The sequence below is a fragment of the Myotis lucifugus genome, unplaced genomic scaffold (genome assembly GCF_000147115.1).
Source record: "Myotis lucifugus unplaced genomic scaffold, Myoluc2.0 scaffold_496, whole genome shotgun sequence".
NCBI classification, from domain to species: Eukaryota; Metazoa; Chordata; class Mammalia; order Chiroptera; family Vespertilionidae; genus Myotis; species Myotis lucifugus.
In genome coordinates, this window is record NW_005871544.1 from 601,323 (window position 1) to 616,774 (window position 15,452).

A 15,452-nucleotide genomic window follows, 5' to 3' on the forward strand; every position below is an offset into this window, starting at 1 on the left:
GTGGTCTTGCTGAGAATATGAGACATACATATGAAATAACATGGTAGTTAAGAGCCAGGACTCTGGAGTCAAAAAAATCTGGGTACTGTTGGTTCCTTCACTGACTGGCTGTGGAACCTTAGATAAATTAATTGACTTATGTAAGTCTTAGTCTTCTCATCACTCAAATGAGGGTAATGATAGCTCCTATCTACCTCATGGGGTTAGTTAAGGATCAAATGAAATAAATCATGGTACATTATAAATATTCATTGTATGTCCACTTTTATAAGCTATTCTGGAGGTTTTAAGTCCATGTAGACAGTTCATACTCCTATAGCTATGATAGGTCACACTTGGCAATGGCTTTACTAACATAGAAGGACCAAGTCAGGAAGTACAGCATGCTAGCAGAACAGCAGCGAGTGGTTTTCTTCAGAGGGAGTCCTCACAGCAGTTTCTACCACTACTCTCCGGAGCCCCAAAGAATAGCTTAGGTGTGATGGAATGAGATCATGATGGATGGGTGCATGTAAGCCCCATGCCCCAGCTAAAAACTGGTATCTCTTATAACAGCCCCGTATGCATAACTTCCAGGCCCTGCAAGGGACATAGCCTATTAAATGATTTACTACCGCCAAGGAAGCCCAAAGCTGTGGTTTACCCCTGCTGTTTATAGCTTCTTCAGTTTTCTTAATCCATATTCAGCTTCCAATCCGGGGTCATTTTTAGTGTAAGCAATGTTACCTGGTAATTCAGATGCCATTTCAGGATCCTGGGAAAGTGCTAGGAAGTGCATCCAAGGTCAGCACTGTCCACAGAGAAGGGAAAAGGATTTGTTAGCTCATAAGCTAAAATTAATAGCTCAGTCTGCAAAGCCTTGGTCTAAATCAGAGGTAGGGAACCTTTTTTTCTGCCGTGGGCCATTTGTATATTGATAACATCATTTGTAGGTCATACAAAATTTCCAACTTAAAAACTAGCCTGCTATATTTGGGCAAACATTTAATTAACTCACCCCTAATGCAGAGCCAGACCAAATGATTTTGCAGGCCTTATACAGCCCTCGGCCAGACATTTCCCTGATCAAAATGAAAGGCTAAAGCTATATTGTGAAAGGCCACATAAATTATAAAAGTATTTAAAAAGAAGCCCTAGCCAGTTTGGCTCAGTGGATAGAGTGTAGGCCTGCAGACTGAAGGGTCCCAGGTTCGATTCCGGTCAAGGGCATATACCTGGGTTGCAGGTTCGATCCCCAATAGGGGCTGTGCAGGAGGCAGCTGATCAATGATTCTCTTGTCATTGATATTTCTATCTCTCTCTCCCTCTCCCTTTCTCTCTGAAATCAATAAAAAATATATTTTTTAAAAAGTATTTAAAAAGGAGATTGACATGATTATATTTGTACTTTAAGTGTATAACTCTGCCAATAGCTAATATGTTATTAGGATAAGAATGAGGAGAAGCTGGAAATGTTCAAAACAGAGTAGTATAGTGGTCCAGGTGAAAATGACTTTTTATACTAAAATTGTTTAGGAGGAAACATGCAAAAACATTTAGAAGGAGGGTAAGTGGGTGACCAGTTGGTTGTGAAGGAAAGAAAAAGGTTTAGAATTATTCCAAGATTTTTGGCTTGGTGACTTACTGGTTCAATACAGTTGCTTTAATATATGGGTCATAATATGGAGAGATTTACTCTAATGCTTAGAGTTAATTAGCATCTTTATAATTATTGGAGTTCTGGGACCAGGAAACCTGGCCTCCATGTTTAGTCCAAAGTAAGAAGAAAAAGTCTAAGTACGTATTAAACATGAAAACGGGAAGAATTGTTAGTTTAGCTGAATGATTCAGGGCATACCTTTGGGTTTACCAACAAAGGGTTTTGGTGACCGTGGTTGAAGAGTTTAAGTGATGTGGTGAAAATCTGATTATAGTTGGTTGAACAATGAATGAAGCCTGAGAACGAATGAGGACATGGAAATAAGGTTCTCTGAAGAGGTTTGGCTGAGGAAGAAGGGGTAGACAAAAAGTGAGCCTTTGTATTTTGTTAAATGAAGAGATTATCAACAAAATGCATTATATGTTGTAGAAAGCTTGGTCATTGCTGATTTTTTTCCTCTAGAAATAGCTGTAAACCAACTGGATCAACTGAGCCCAGAAGAACAGTTGCTGGTTAAGTGTGCTGCAGTCATTGGTCACTCCTTCCACATGGATCTGCTGCAGCACCTGCTGCCTGGCTGGGGTAAACATAAGCTACTGCAGGCGCTGAGGGCTCTTGTGGATATGCACGTGCTCCGCTGGTGCAGCCAGAGCCAGGAGCTTCCTGCTGAGCCACGATCAGTGCCTTTTTCTGTTGAGATTATTGAAAAAAACAAAGAGGAAAAGAAAAATTCAGGTGAGGAAAAGCTGGTCCCTTGTTCTCAAGCCTGAACAGAGAGCCTTGGTGGGAATCAGGAGGGGGTGGTTGGGGTGGGGATGGAATCTGTGTTGAGAAAGAGCATCAGTATCATATATCAAGGGCCTCAGTCTCTTAAAGCTTATAACTAAGAAATTGGGAAAATAATTATTTTAATCATGAAGGAACCATGGTTATAGTGAATGAATAGCGTGTATTTTTTAAGAATTGTCTTAATTTCAAGAATTCTAACTTCTTGTTAGCACCATATGTCAAGTATTTGTGTTTTAATTTTTGGTTCAGAAAATATTGCCGTAATCCTTTATTGGCTTCTAGGTCAAAGTAATAAGAAAAAAGGATAAACTATTTCTAATTTGAGAAATTCACAGAGAAGATAAATATATGTGGTACTGAAACAGGTATTCTCAAATTCTCCACATGAAAGAATAAAATTGTGACATAGAAGACCCAAATTACATATAATCCAAAAATAATTTTCTTTTGACTTTGAAATATGTTTGGGCCTTGTATTTGAAAAGAGCATTTCAGATGATTTGATGTTTATAATAATTTGTAATACAAAAGCTCATTTTAGGAGGAACAACTAAGAAATCTATCCAAGTGTACTTCAGTACCCCTGATCATTTCTTCGCCATGGTACTTTGTACTAGATATGGTCACTGTCACTCTCAGATTGGTGTAAAATCCTTTATACAAAGTAGGCGAATGGGAATTGTAAATGAAATTTCTTTAAAACTAGCAGCATGTGCTTAGGAGTTTGCTACGTGGTAGCATGCAAGGACTTTAAGGGAGGCTCTCACTTAGATTTTTCTGTATTTCAGATGCTGGCTCTCCTCTCAGGCAAAAAGAGGAACCATTCCTACCTCCTCCGGAGGTGCTAGAATTTGATGTGCCTCTATTACGGGAAGCTGCTTGGGAGCTGTGGCCCAAGGCACAACAGAGAGCCCTGCATCTTGAATGTGCCTGCTTTCTCCGACACTTGGCCTGCCGCTGTGGCAGTTGCAGGGGCGGGGACTTTGTCCCCTTCCACCGTTTTGCCATCTGTTCTATCAAGAGCTCCAGAGGGTCATCCCGATTCTGCAGTTACAAGGATACTGGCTCGGTGTTAACACAAGTGATCACAGACAGATTACAGTTGCCTTCTCCCCAAGGTAAACCCAGGCAGGCAGAAAGAGGATATATGGACAGCACCTCTCTTTATTCATAAGCTCAGATCTCTTCATCCAAAAGGTAAAATCACATTAAGGTAGAAAAATAGATAGAAAGAGCCATTTATCCCTGAAGTACCAGAGATAAGAAAAGTGTAATCTCTGAGTTAAAAGGAACTTTAGAGGTCATACTTGTTTGGGTTGGCAATCTGGGGTAATCTTTGGTAAGTTCCTTAACCTCAGTTAATTGAGAAAAATAGCAATATTATTTTATAGGGTTGTTGTGCCAGGCACATGGTTAGTACACATACATCTTAATTATTGTTTTTTATTGTTATAATTATTCCACTCAGCACACATATATGGAGTCAGCGTGTATCAGATGCGGTTAAGAATACAAAATGAATGAGCCTTGGTCCCTAAAATGATCAGTTTTGGGGGTGACATATAGAGAATTCCAGCATGGAAAAGGAGCTGAGTACCTAGAGAAGGGGCTGTTAGCTGGCCCAAAGAATGAGTAGAAGACTCTTCCTTCAAGGAGATACTGCCAGAAATTAGACTTGGAGCATAAGTAGGAGTTAGCTACTTCAGGAAGGTTGGATTAGTGGACAGATGTTCCCCAAAGCCTATAACCCTTCTACCACATCTCAGATAAGAGTTCATGCATCTTTGTTTTAACATTTTCAGTTCGTTTACCTTACAGGACATCCTGTTTCATTGCCAGCAGCTATTAGAACATCTCTTCTTTCATCAGGGTGAAATCTACCTTCTTGCAACTTCACCCATTTGTCAAAGTTGTGTCTTCTTCTACAGTTGAAGACAGCTATCAAGATCCAACCATTATTCTCTTTTTCTACTTTGATAGAAGAGAAGTTGGTATTGGTGTTGGCAGGGGAGAGGGATATGAAAGAGATGGTGACGTATTGGAGGTAAAGGACTAAAATGAAGGATTTGATCTATGATCCTAATACCTCTTCTAGCTGTAACATCTGGTGACTCTGTGAAGGTAGACCAGTAACTTGGAGAAATTGGTCATGACTGATGAACTCTATAAGCATTTGTACTTTTGCACTTTCTGAGGGGAAGAGGACAGTAACAGTGAGTGTCCTAGTCCGCTATTGTGATGAGATTATGCTATCATTCACATTTCCTATGTGGCCTTTGTTTTGAAGAGGTCAGTTTCAGCTTTAGATTAGACAGCCTGATCAATCTATATGAGAAAGGCTCCAGACCTTCCCAGCACAGCCGAACCCAGAAGAGGCCTCTGTGCATGGCCATACAGCACAGGTTCTGCACAGATCAAGAGGGTGCTGCTCACACAGGCTGTGAGGTGAAGGCACCCTGGGAATTGTGTATTGCAGTAGTGCTGCCAAACTCCAGTTTCTTAGTTACCTTATCCTTACCTGACATTATTTGACATCAGAGAGCTGGTACATTTTTAAAAAAAATATATTTTATTGATTATTTTACAGAGAGGAAGGGAGAGGGATAGAGAGTTAGAAACATCGATGAGAGGGAAACATCGATCAGCTGCCTCCTGCACACCTCACACTGGGGATGTGCCCACAACCAAGGTACATGCCCTTGACCGGAATCGAACCTGGGACCCTTGAGTCCACAGGCCGACTCTCTAGCCACTGAGCCAAACCAGCCAGGGCTGAGAGCTGGTACTTTTACTTAACACAAGTCCTCTTTACAGCAGTTCTCTTAGACTCCTTCCTTTTCAATCCCACCACTCATGCTTCCGAGTCCTAACCCTAATATGTAACACTAGAGGCCTGGTGCATGAATTTGTGCACCAGTAGGGTCCCTCAGCCTGGCCTACGGGATCAGGCCAAAACCAGCTCTCCAACATCCCCCAAGGGATGCCGGATTACGAGAGGGCACAGGCCAGTCTGAGGGACCCCACTGGTGCATGATCAGGGCCAGGGAGGGACGCGGAAGGTTGGCCAGCCAGGGAGGGATCACAGGAGGGCTCCAGGGTGTGTCCAGCCTGTCTTACTCAGTCTCGATTGGCTGGACCCCAGCAGCAAGCTAACCTACAGGTTGGAGCGTCTGCCCTCTGGTGGTCAATGCACATCATAGTGACCGGTTGAGCAGCCTTAGCATATCATTAGCATATTATGCTTTCATTGATTGAATGGCTGACCGGTCGACCGGACACTTAGCATATTAGACTTTTGTTATATAGGATGTCAACATCATTACCAGTGTATTCCTTGTTGTTGTTTTTTTTTTATCTTGGAGAAAGCGGCTGTAGAGGAAGAGTCAAATCTGGAGGATGAAGGCTGTTGAACGCCAACTAAGTAAAGTTGAAAACTTCTACTGGCCACTGAGACTCTAGTGGACTGTGGCATCATGTGTTCTCATGTTTTTCTCACTAGGTCTTAGGTTTTGTGGTTCACTCTTCTGTGTTCATAAACCCAATCATATTTTCAGGGATTCCTACTATTAGAAGTAGCCATCAAACCAAGTGGATACATTATATATTTCTTTATTAACCAATAGTGAGTACCTCCTGGGATTTAAGAACTGGCTTGGAAGGTTTGAGAACTAAAGGAGTTACTATTTGAATGACAAATCGTTGCTTTTAAGGAATTTGCAATCTATTATCCTCATTTTGTGTGCAGGCAAATATTAAACCTAAACTTATTATCATAATGGGGAGGGCGTGGAAATTATGTAGTGAACTAAGCTGCAGAGGAAAGATAGAAATTTAAAATGTCCTCAGTTAATTCAAACATAGGTACTAAAGATAATCATCTTTTTCTCCCTATAGATAGTTTTCAGTTCCAGACAGAACTGTCCAGAAGTCGGGAAGCCTTCACAAGTACACCCTGCAGGTAGATGGAGATGCTGAGAATGGGCTGGAGGGGCAGAAAGTGAGATGCAGCTGACCACGAAACTGGGCTCACCTCACCTGCAGACCAGGAAGGCATCTGACACCCAAAATCTCTATTCAAGTTAATAGAGATTTCAAAATGCAATTTTTGATTCTTTGTAGAGGAATTATTTCTTAGTGGTTAAGAAAAACTTCCAGTAGCTCTCAAATGCATTGTACACAGAGCAGGGGTTTTTATGTTCAGCTATAAATTTGCCTTCTCAATTATTTTTGACCCCAGCTGATATTAAAATGAACTTACACTTCCAACCATGTACCTCTGGTTTTCAAATGCCTGTCCCACTGATATTAAATGTCCCTACCTTGAGTTCACCAGCCACGCTGTAGTCTTCTCTCTCTTATCCAACTTGATATTCTACTTTTCAAACATAAATCTATCCATATTTGACATGAATCACCTCCACACACACCTGTGTGTCTGGCTCACACAATTCTCCTTTTTAAAAATACTAAGTGGCCTCCATCTCCTTCCACTTATCAGAATGTTCACCAGCCTTCAAAGCCCTCCTCAGTGCCCACTTTTTTCGATCATTCCGCCTCAGAAAGACCTGATCTCTTTTGAACTCATGGTACCTGTGGAAAGTGCCCTGGACTAGTAGTCAGAGAGGTGAGCTACTAGGAGTTTTGAGGCCCTATATAAATCACTTAAGCTCTCTCAATCTCAGTCTCTTCATCTGCAAAACGGTAGTAACTTTTGCCTGCTGGAATGACAGGGTTATTGCAGGATAAGATGGTGGTGGTATATAAGATAATGTTCAAATGTACTGGGACAAAGTTCAAATACATTAAGAGATAAATGTATTATTACTTATTGCTTTGTATCACTTTGGTGATTTTATTTAACATATTGTTAGTTTACTCTTCAGGTGTGGTCGTTTCTCCATTTAGTTTGTGAGGTATTAGATTGACTTTAGGTTTTTAAAAAATCTGTAATAGGACTTTGCCATTATAGATTAGGCCTCTGACTTTTAAGAGTGATGGAGGGGAAGGATAGACATAGACTTAATGAGTACTAAAGGAAAGCTTCCTGGGAAAAGTGGCTTGGAGACCAGGTAATGCCTGACAAAGATGGCTGCACCTGGCCACTCTCATTTCTTCATCTTCTCTCCACAAAGGTCAGAGGAAGAGTTCCTGGATCGAGTGAGCAGGAAGCTGGCTCAGGCCAGCCCCGAAAATGACTTGCTGACCACGAAGCCCTGTCGCTGTGAGGAAATCCTGAAGTTAGTGCTCTCACCCCTCATCCAGCACTGCCTGGTCATCGGAGAAAACACCTGTGCATTTTATTACCTGCTGGAGGCTGCTGCTGCCTCCTTGGACCTGTCAGATAACTACATGGTGAGCAAGCTCTGCTTTCTGAGATGAGCCCTTTTACTTGGGGATTTGATTGGGTTTCTTAACTACCAAGTTACCTGGAGAGAGAGTGGGAGCGAGGAAAGGTATAGGAGAAAACATGAGTGGGAATGTGGGAATGAGAGAACACCAAGCTGCCAGCCTTGCCCCGCCCCCCCCAAGCCATGTGCAGTCCAGCTCCCCATTTCTAACTCGAAATCCAACCTGATTGAAGTGCATATCTTGACCCTCATCATATCCTTACTCCAGTCTTCACCTCTAGCATCATCTGAATCCTAATCCAGTTCCTCCATCCCTTGTCTCGTTTGAAGGCCTTCTTTTATTTGAGGAAGGCAAGCAGTCTTCGGGGCCAGCCCTCTGCATTCTCATTTTTGAAAAGGCACAAGGTGAAGATCTGTCAGTTTGAGGAGGCCACTTTCTGCCGTCTTCGGTCAGAGGTGAGAGTGGAGGTGACCTTGAAGTTTGGGTTATTTCTCCTTGACGGTTACCCTATTATTTCTTTTAAAATCCCTTTGATTTGTTTTGGGTGTGTGTTTGTGTATGTGCAGTTATAAATGTGATAATATGATAAAAGGTGCACAAATTCAAAACATGAAAATACATAATATGTAAAAAGTGAAACAACCTTCATAATCCTATGCCACCCCCAGCATAGTTAATAATCTGGCTATATGCACAGTCATATCGTTATTATTTTGTTATTTTAAAAATAGAATCATATTCCTCATTCTCTTCTGTAGCTGACTTTTATTCTTAATAGTGAAGATTGAACATATTTGTGTATTTGTGTACATCAATCACAGTTGTAGCTGCCAAGCATTTCACTGTATGCATATATCAAAGTTTACTTATCCATTCCATTCTTCAGGTGCACTATGGTGAATATTCTTGGAAATAGCTCTTTCTCCTTTTGTGAGAATGTTTCTGAAAAAGAAATTTCCAGAGGTGGAAATAGTGAGGCAGAAGATATGATTTTACATTTAGTAAATATATTGCCAAATTGTTCACCAAAAATATATCAGAGTTTTTTTTACACTTCTTTACAGCCTTACCAATATCAGATACTATTAGTCTTTTAAAAACTTGCTAATACATAAATGAAAGTTATCTTAACGATGTAATATGGTACATTATTTTTACATGTTTATTAGTCATTGATTTTTCTTTGAATTGCCTAGTAATGGGATGTAATGTACAGTGTGATGATTATAGTTAATAAAACTGTGATGTATAATTGGAAGTTTCTAAGAAAGTAGATCTCAGAAGTTCTCATCACAAGAAAAAGAAGATTTTTAACTATGTGTGGTGATGGACATTAACTTATTGTGGCAATTATTTTGTAATATATACATATAATGAATCATGTACAACTGAAACTAATACAATGTTTTATGTTGATTAGGTCTCAATAAAGAAAAAATCACATTGCCCACATTAATATACTTAATAAAGCTAGAAGAAAAAAACCATATAGTTGAAAATCTCCCCAACCCTGTCACTTAGCCACTGTGTCCCTTCCCCAGTGTCCCTCCCCAGTGTTATGTATCTTTATATGTGAGGTGATATTTCTGGTGCTTTCCGCAGCATCTGAATCCTTGCCCAAATGACAATCCCACCTCAGTCTAGCAGCATCACTTTCTAAACCAGAACCTTCCTCTACTGCTCACTGACAATGTGGGGGGTACTTTCTCCTTAACCCTGTTTTCTCCTTTATTTGCTCATGGCCCTACTAGTGCTTGATAGAGTAGCCAGGCTCTGCTCCAACTCAACGCACTCACTCTAGCACCTCATTGGCCCTAAGTGCACATCCCAAAATAGAAGAGCCAGTGTGTTATATCAAGGTTGCTCTTCCCACATTTGCATTACTGTTTCTTATTTTCCCATGTCTAGGTCTGTTTCAACATGGGACAGATCACCTTGGCCAAAAAACTGGCTAAGCAAGCTCTCCGACTGCTGAAAAAGAATTTCCCTTGGACCTGGTTTGGTGTCCTTTTCCAAACATTCCTGGAAAAATATTGGCATCCCCGTTCCCTGAGCCAACCTGCAGACAACCCTAGTGAGAAGTGAGAAGCTGGCCAAGTTGCGCTGGTCCCCTTTAGGGCCACAGAGAAACTAAAGTAGGACCCAGCCTAGAATTTTGCCATATTGACCTCAGATTCCTTTTTTAAAGCATATCACAGACAGTTCTAGTTCTGCCTTACTTTCCTAGCCAATTAGATGTAACAGAAGGAGGACTTTGGTTTTGAGAGTGTGGTGTTACCCTGTCTCTTTCAAATAAAGATAGGTGTGTGTGTGTACATACATGGATATACAGATATGTAACTAGGTAGCAATTTAATATTTGTCTGATATAAAAATTGCTACCTAGTTATTGAGCTATAGTCATTTAAAAGAAATATATTTAATCAAAATAGCAATTCAAAGAGTAAACCTTTATTTAAAAACTTCTCTGAACTTTTCCTGGTCAAGAGCGATGAGTTTAAAAGGTCAAAAGGTTAGAAGTAGTTGGATCCCAGAAACACTTCTGAGTTTGGAAGTCTGTAGCTGGCCCGTGGAGGAGTAGACTTGGATTTCTTGTGGGGAGGGACAGTTGGGCACTGGTGAAGAATAAGGCATGCTAACCACCCTGTGCTTCACAGCAGTAAGAAGAAGTTGGCAGTCCTGCAGCAGCAGGTGCAGTGCCTCTCCCTGCTCTGGCAGCTCTATAACCTGGAGGCCACAGCCAGCAGCCGCAGGTTTGCCTGCCTGGCCACGCTGATGCAGAAGAATTCTGCCGAGGAGTTTGCCAATGAAGCTCAGGTAAACCAGTCCTTGCTTTACCCCCAGACCTACTCAGAAACCTGAAATGCTAGGGAGACAGACGCTGCCAAGTTCCTGGGTTTTGCATGGTCCCACAATAACCCACATTTAGTAGGACGCCACTGACCATGGGTTTGAGCAGGGTTTCTCAACTTGCAGTTTATAGATGAGTTTTCCAGGCATGAAGCTGCCTGGAACTCACTGAACTGAATGTAGAACTGTGTGTGTGTGTGTGTGTGTGTGTGTGTGTGTGTGTACATTTGGGGAGTGGTGGAAGGTCGGGAAGGGGTCATAGCTTTCATCAGATTCTCAAAGAAGTGCATGATCTAAAGAAAGGATTTTAATTGCTAACTTAGGGAAAAGAAGGAAGAGAAGTGTGTCTTCCTAATTTTAGTCTGTCTGTCTCTCTCTCTCTCTCTCTCTCTCTCCCATTTGTTCAACAAATATTTGATGAACACCTATTAGGTCCTGGCACTGATCTTGGTTCCAGGGAAATAGATAATAGAAAAGTGAAATATATGGTATGTTTGGTGATAATAAATGTCATGAAGAAAAATAAGTGGAGGCAGGGGGACCTGGGGATCTAGGAGTGGTGGGTGCTGTTTTAAATAAGGCAGTCAGGGAAAGCCTCACTGAGTAGGTAACATTTGGGCGAATATCTGAAGAAGGCGAGAAAGTAAGCCGCATGGCTATCTGGGAGAAGAGTGTAAGGCAGAGGGCACCGTGAATGCATAGGGCATGCCCTCTGTGTTTGAGGAACAGCCAGTGTGACTAGAGGGGAAGGAGGGAAGGAGAGAGAGGAAGCAGATGAGTCAGAGGGAGGGGTGGGTGGCAGATCCTGCAGGCCCTATAGGCCACTGTAGTGGTTTCAGCCTTTATTGTAAAGAAGATGGAAAGCCTTTGGTGGGTTCTTAGAAGAGGGAGGACAGGAGCTACTTATATTTTAATAAGATTATTCTGGCTGCCATATTGAAAATAAACTGAAAGGGGCAAGAGAGGAAGCTGGGAGACCAGTTAGGAGGCCATTACAATAACACAGGCAAGAGATGGTCGGCTTGGCTTGTGGTGGCAGAGAAAATGGGGAGGAGTGGTCTTCTCTCGAGAGAGAGCCAACAGGATTCGCTCACAGATTAATTCCTCGATGTGAGAGGGAAGTGTCAAGGATAATCCCAGGATTTGCAGTGTGGACTTCCAGAGGGATGGAAATGCTCTTAATTGGGATGGGGAAGTCTGTAGAAGGAACAGATTTGGGGGAAGACTGGCTGAAAGGTTTTGGACAGATTTCATTTGAGATGTCCATTAGACATCCAGGTGGAGATGTGTAGGCAGCTGAATATAAACTGTGGGTTCATGAGAGAGGTCTGGGCTGGAAATAGAAATATGGAATCATCAGTGTATAAATGGTATTTAAAGCCAGGAAATTCGGTGAGATCACCAAGAGAATGAGAAAAGGTCCAAGGACTGAGTTAATAGCTCCAGTGTGAAGAGGTCAGTCATAAGGAGAAACCAGCACAAGAACCTGAGAAGTTGCCAGAGAAATGAGAGGGAAACTGAGAGAGTATGATGTCCTGAAGACCTACTGAAAACTACTTTGAGAAGAGAGTCATCAACCATGTCAGATGTGCACACAGTTATACCAGGAACCTAGCAGCAATGCTGAAGAGCTCTAAAGAGCAAAAATCGGAGACCTTAATTAGAGACAACACTGATGAGGTTTGGCCAATGTTCTACAAGGGAAAGTCTGGGATTGGAGAAAAAGACGAGGGGCAGGTTGAGAAAATTGTTTGTCTAAAGAACAGACAGTGAGAATAATCAAATTAGAAGTGTAAGGGTGAGGAGGATATGTCTTCATAGCTGGAGTGGAGGTGAGTGTAGGGACACCAGGAGTCCTGACCGCATGAGCAGCATGGCACCAGCATGGGCACTTATGCAGAAGAGGGATGGGATGGAATGTAGTGTAAATGCACAACCAGAATGTTTGCCCTATGCTCTTGCCCCGCAGGTTGTCTCTACCTATGTGGCCCTCTCCCAGTTCTCCCAGAACGTGGGTGACACGGAGAAGTGGCTGCACTGCGAACAGATGGCCATTCAGAAAAGCAGCCTGTGCTGGTTCTCCAGAGAGGGGTTGTTGGCCATCGCGCAGCTCATGCAGACCTTGGCCTACACCAAGCTCTGTCTCGGCCACCTTGACCTCTCCATCAAGCTGGGTAATGGGGCTTGGGGCTGGTGGGCCTGAGGCCTTCAGAGAGGCCAGACTCATAGCCAGATCTCACAATGCTCTTACCTCCTCAGGTTTTCAAGCTCATGAGATATGCGGGCACCTCCGGAAACCAGCTCTGCAGAATCTGGTTCTCTCAGTTCTCTTTAGATCTGCATTTCTCAAGAAGAAGTATTAAGATCATTTTTTTTTCATTTCTATTCATTGCTTAAGAGGGAAGGGTATGATCTCCCAGAGAAGATGAGATGAGAAGAGACAGCTGTTCATTCCCACAGCTGTCTCTTCTCCTGTTACTACAGGAAGCACTGTCTTAGGTGTGGGGGTTAGCAGTGGGAAGCGCAGTCTGAGCTCCTTTTTTTAAATAAATTTTTTTTCTTCATTTTATTTTTTCCATGTTCATTTATCCCCCTATACCCTCTTCTACCTCCACCTACCCCCACTCCCCAGTCCCACAATCACCACACTGTTGTCTGTGTCCATGAGTTCTCTCTCTCTCTCTCTCTCTCTCTCTCTCTCTCTCTCTCTCTCTCTCTTTTCCTTTAGGGAGGTAGAGAATTGCAGTAGTTCAAGACCCTGGAAACTGTCTTAGAGGCATTTTCCCACTTGTTTTGCTTAGAGAGAGCTCTGGTCCCAGGTACAGATGCTCTCTGTATAAAAATAGAGCTGTGGAGAGGAGGTGCACGGGATGTTAGGCTATTTGGAAGGTGTAAGATCCCCTCCCGTCCTGCACTGTGCTCCCCACTCCCTAGCTGGTCCCAGTGGCTCTGTCTCTCGGCAGATTTGATCTGTGTGTCCATGTGCTGGACAGTCAGTGGGCGCTCATTTCCCAGGGTCATGATATCCTTGGCCTGGCCTGCTTCTATTCCGCTTGCTTAGATCTGCTGCTCTACGGGAAAGGTAAATCTTGTGCATGGCTCTTTTGTACTCCTGAGGGATTCAGACCTTAGATGGGGCCTGAGGTTGGGAACACAGGCAGTCATGAGCTGGCCCCTGGCATGGCCTCTGCTCCCAGCTCCTGGCTCTGCAAAGTCTAGGAACCACATTGTGATTCAGGGGTGTCTGCCTTACATATACCTCCTCCCCGTTCCTACATGGACAGCCTCTAGTAGCCTGGCTACCTTCTCTGTCCACAGGATTGCTGTGCCAGCCCTTTGGAGAGTGTCTGCGTTTCATTCAATGCTATGAGCATAGCTGCGTTCTAACCTCTCAGAGCAATGTGATGCTGGGGGTCCACTCCTCTCTGGCCATGTGGTAATGTGTGTTGCCAGTCTTACTCCGGGTCTGTGGGAAAGGGTAGAAATTTAAGGACACTATGAAGTCATTATTTCACATCTCTGACCCACTTCTAAATACTGTCACCTCCCATCCCCATCTTACTAGAAGAGATCTTCTTTTCTTCTTTTTCTTCAACAGGTCTAAGGCCTATAGGTTGAGGGTTAAGTTTGGGGTTACGTGTAAGTGCTAGATAACCCATGGCAAGGCTGAATATCAATAGTCCTCTTTTAAGTCTTGCTTGCGACTTACATGCAAGAAAGTAACTTGTATGCGAATTAGTAACCTTGGCCACTTCCTAGCATCACAATTCTCACTATCAAGGAGGTCTCAGAGCTTTAGAAAAGGAGGCTTCTATGAAATAGCCATGGTTAGTAAGCAGGGGACAGAGCTCAGAGCTGCGATGTTTTTCCCTCCAGGTTTGCCCAGGACTCAGAGTGGAACCTGTTTGAGTACCACTTCTCCAAGGCTCGCCAGCTGGTGAAAAGAACCAATGCCTCACTGTTTGGTTCACATGGCTTTGTCCGGTTCCTAGAGTGCCATGTGCTGATGTTACAGAAAGTGCCAGAGGGTGTCTTCATGCACATTGCCCCAGAGACTCCGAGTCAAGTCTTAAAGGTACCTGTTTCTCTACTGTCCTTCAACTAACAGTTAAGGTAGCGTTTGACCCTGTGATACTCATTCTGCCACCTGCATCTGTCCCTTACTCTTCTCTTTGCTGCCTGTCTCTTTTGTCCCCTTGAATTCTTTTGTCCCTCCACCTAGAAAGTCTTTCTGCCTACCTCATGTACCCTCCCGGATATTCCTGCACGTAGGTCAGGACTGGATCCCAAAGGCAGGAGAAACCTTTGCACAGCTACTGCCCAACACCATTGAAACGTTAACCATCAGCCCTTCTCAGTGGACCCATTCTGGCTAGTCTGTAATTTGGCACATCTCCCTACAGCCCTGCTTTCTAGTTCCTCTGTTCAAACCAACTTTCTGTGCCTACTTTCCCACCAATAACTCGTCCTTGTTCCCCCAGCCTGAGTGAGTGTGCTGAGTGGGGGCTGTTGTAAGTGCTGACAGAGTGGGATGGAGGGAGGGAAAGTGCTAATCCCTGAGCTAATGGACCCTCCTTTCCTTTCAGTACTTTAAGGAGTTCTTCTCTCGATGTGTGACCTGCCCTGTCTATCACCGGTGGGTCTCAGAGCTGAAAGCCTCTGTAATGAGATATGGAAAGAGAGAAGTCATATCCTTGACTAACATCATCAGGCCTTTGGACACCTGCTTGGCCAGTATTTGGATAGAGGGAGAATTCCTGGAGGAAAACAAGTCCTTTGATGGAAATTTAGCAATTCAGAGTAAGCATTCCTTCCTGGAACCCTT

The 15,452-nt window shown here is 43.1% G+C and overlaps 2 protein-coding genes across 2 annotated transcripts; both read left to right on the forward strand.

Moving 5' to 3' along the window:
• Positions 1-2,107: 2,107 nt before the first annotated feature.
• LOC111823450 (adenylate cyclase type 10-like) lies at positions 2,108-4,562 on the forward strand. The gene is made up of 3 exons (XM_023744892.1): positions 2,108-2,374; positions 3,217-3,546; positions 4,409-4,562. Exons 1-3 carry the CDS (start codon positions 2,188-2,190, stop codon positions 4,474-4,476), a joined length of 585 nt encoding a protein of 194 aa, XP_023600660.1. The 5' UTR covers positions 2,108-2,187; the 3' UTR covers positions 4,477-4,562.
• A 2,951-nt stretch (positions 4,563-7,513) lies between these two features.
• On the forward strand, positions 7,514-12,990 carry LOC102435075 (adenylate cyclase type 10-like). The gene is made up of 6 exons (XM_023744895.1): positions 7,514-7,780; positions 8,107-8,232; positions 9,686-9,858; positions 10,435-10,594; positions 12,597-12,801; positions 12,887-12,990. The coding sequence occupies exons 1-6, from the start codon at positions 7,514-7,516 to the stop codon at positions 12,988-12,990; spliced, it is 1,035 nt and encodes a 344-aa protein (XP_023600663.1).
• Positions 12,991-15,452: the final 2,462 nt, after the last annotated feature.

What these genes read in the sequence shown, in the direction of transcription:
- LOC111823450 (XM_023744892.1), top strand. Translation starts at nt 2,188, where the DNA reads ATGGATCTGCTGCAGCACCTGCTGCCTGGCTGGGGTAAACATAAGCTA. An exon ending in AGAGGAAAAGAAAAATTCAG is followed by an intron (nt 2,375 to 3,216) that starts GTGAGGAAAAGC and finishes TCTGTATTTCAG; the next exon opens with ATGCTGGCTCTCCTCTCAGG. An exon ending in ACAGTTGCCTTCTCCCCAAG is followed by an intron (nt 3,547 to 4,408) that starts GTAAACCCAGGC and finishes CTACTTTGATAG; the next exon opens with AAGAGAAGTTGGTATTGGTG.
- LOC102435075 (XM_023744895.1), top strand. Translation starts at nt 7,514, where the DNA reads ATGGCTGCACCTGGCCACTCTCATTTCTTCATCTTCTCTCCACAAAGG. An exon ending in GCAGACAACCCTAGTGAGAA is followed by an intron (nt 9,859 to 10,434) that starts GTGAGAAGCTGG and finishes TGTGCTTCACAG; the next exon opens with CAGTAAGAAGAAGTTGGCAG. An exon ending in TGACCTCTCCATCAAGCTGG is followed by an intron (nt 12,802 to 12,886) that starts GTAATGGGGCTT and finishes TTACCTCCTCAG; the next exon opens with GTTTTCAAGCTCATGAGATA.